Source organism: Vigna angularis, chromosome 9 (genome assembly GCF_016808095.1).
Source record: "Vigna angularis cultivar LongXiaoDou No.4 chromosome 9, ASM1680809v1, whole genome shotgun sequence".
NCBI classification, from domain to species: Eukaryota; Viridiplantae; Streptophyta; class Magnoliopsida; order Fabales; family Fabaceae; genus Vigna; species Vigna angularis.
This window is the reverse complement of record NC_068978.1, coordinates 14,069,246-14,071,985: the sequence shown is the minus strand read 5'-3', so window position 1 is coordinate 14,071,985 and position 2,740 is coordinate 14,069,246. Positions and strand designations below refer to the sequence as shown.

The 2,740-nt window shown below is 38.4% G+C and overlaps 1 protein-coding gene across 1 annotated transcript; it reads left to right on the top strand.

Annotated features, from left to right (window-relative positions):
- The first annotated feature begins 2,048 nt into the window (after positions 1-2,048).
- Positions 2,049-2,459, top strand: LOC128193883 (uncharacterized). The gene has a single exon (XM_052868072.1). It carries the CDS (start codon positions 2,049-2,051, stop codon positions 2,457-2,459), a length of 411 nt encoding a protein of 136 aa, XP_052724032.1.
- The last annotated feature ends 281 nt before the right edge of the window (positions 2,460-2,740 follow it).

The window sequence follows — 2,740 nt, the reverse complement described above, 5'->3', positions numbered from 1 at the left end:
TTCCATATGTTTTTTCATTAATTGTTAGAGTAATTCATCTGTGCTTATTACATGCTTTATTTAACTCATTCATCGCATGATTTATGAATTGCATGAGTGCCGGGAGGTTCCTTACAATTCAGGTTCTTGTCGAATTCTCCCAAGAGTAATATTTTTCAGGGATGAGGGTATGAGTCTTAGTCGTCTTAAGATCTTGATCTTCACATTTAATTGCTAGGAATGCTAGGAATTGCATGAATTAGTGGTTAAGGACAGGCGTATTCGCTGAGGGATTGGGTTTAGGTGATTTAGTGAGTGACGTTAACATTAATGCATAAAGAATAATTCTTACATACATGAGAGGGAACTTGATGAAATCTAACCCCAACAACATACTCATCTCATTATAAACAACATCTGTTCATCTTTGTGTTACTATGATAGGGATCAAACTGCATTCATATTTAATTTTCTGTTCTTGCATCTTAAACCAATGATATCATTTTATTTAAGTCTTAATTAATCGAGTCATCACATAACTGTTTAGTTCCGAGAGTCTTCTAGGATACGATACTTGGTCTTACCATTTTATATTACTTGTGGGATTTGGTACACTTTCCAATTCATCAACACGCTCAAGCGCCCAAAAGGGGCGCTTGGGCGGTGAGCAGTACTTCTTCTGCGCTTAAGCCTCCAAAAAGGGCGCCCAAGCTTCGAGCATTCCTCCCTTCCGGTACTTTTCCAGGCCTTTCTGAGCTCCATCTCCTTGGCATTTCATCTATGCTTTTCATATTATCTCATTTCCTACCAAAACAATGGAAATTAGTCATAAAACCATCAAATTCAACCTCAACTCTCTTATTCACACAACTTAACAGAAAAACATGATTCCAAACAAGTTTCTAAGTAGAAAAGGATGCATTTAGTGTCAAAATTACATCACAGATAACGGTATTTTTAACCTTTATCAGTTTAGACGTTAGTAGAAGAAAAAGGAGAAACAAGACATTAGTAGAAGAAAAAGGAGAAACACGACGTCTAGAGAACTTTTCCCTTCTCCTGAGACTCTTTTACAGCATTCACCTCAAAGATCTGACCAGGAAACAGAAAATATGGCCGAAGAGCAGAATGGTAGACGTACCCTGGCAGATTATGCAACAGTCATTGGCCCTCATCATTTTAATAGCATCGCAAGGTCGAGGGTTAATGCTGTAAATATGGAGATGAAGCCTGCTTTGATTCAATTGGTGAAGAGCAACCAATTTTATGGATTATCACATGAAAATCCATATGAGTGATAACGGTTGAAAAACACCCTTTATGACTTAGAAACTAGCTTGAAATCATGCTTTTTCTTAAGTTGTGGAAATAACAGAGTTGGATGGGTTTTATTCTTGTTTTCCCTTGTTTTGACAGGAATTAAGATGAATTGGATGAATAAGTTGAAGTAACAAGGAGTTGGACTCAGGAAAGGAAGGAAAATTGCACAAAAGAAGAATCGCAACCACATCTCAACGCCATTTCACCGCTGAGCGCCAGGCTTGTTGTTGAGTTCTCTGTCTGACGCCTAAGCGCCATCGTGGAAGGCTAATCCAAGTATCGCAGTCACCGTTGAGCGGCAGTTCTACCGCTGAGCACCAAGGTCTGTTGTTGAGTACACTGTTTCACGCCTGGGCACCATTGTTGAGTGTCATTCTGAGTGTCGCACCTACTGTTGAGTGCAATTTCCAGCGTTGAGCGTTGTCAATTTGGGCCTGGGCCAGTTTTCTGTTATTTTTATAAACTATATAAGGGTTTGGTCGACCTAGGGTTCATATCTTTGGACAGAAAAAGAAGAGAGAGTAGAGAGAAAAGAAGAGAGAAAAGGAGAGGATGAGAGAAAAGAAAAAGAAGAAAAGATATGAGAGAAAACTTTTGAAAAATGTAAAAAAGTTCTTTCTTATCCAAAAGGTTGTGAGAGAATAGAGAAATAGAGACAATTTGCGCATTTTAAAGATATCTTCAATCAATTGGAGGTTGATCTACTTTTGAATGAAGCATTGCAATAATTTCCAGCTTATGCGAAGCATATGAAGCCAGTCTCCACAAAGAAAAGATATATAGATGAGGAGATTAATGAGTGTAAAGCTGCTAACAAGAAGCTACATCTTCCAAAAGTGAAAGATCCAGGAAGTTTTACCATGCCTTGCGTCATAGGGAAAGAGAAGATAAGGAAAGCCCTACTTGATTTAGGGTCAAGTGTTAATTTGATGCCTTTATCTCTATTTGAGCGAATTGGTGATCTTGAAGTCAAGCCAACAAAGATGACTTTGCTAATGGCGGATGAATCTTCAAAGAAGCCTTATGATGTAGTGGAAGACGTTATGGTTTGTGTGGGAAAACTAAAATTCTTGGTGGACTTTGTGGTGATGGAGATGGAGGAGAATTTGACTCCAATTATTCTTGGAAGACCGTTTATTAAAACGGCCAAGGTCATCTGATGGCATACTGCCTCATGAAATTGCCTCATTGTTCTCTTGTATTTTGTTACATTTTATTGAACATGCATTACACTTCTCTTGGAGCACGGGTTACTATAAATACCCTTCTCCACCATTGTATCACTCACTTTTGAGCATAATGAATTGTGATTTTTGTAGAGAAAATCCAGACACAATTCTCTCTTGAAAGTCAAGCTAGAGAGTCAAAAGTGAACCGCCTCTAGCCACCTTCCAAGCACATTCATCATTCTCTTATTTCTCCACTTCATCCATTATGCTTC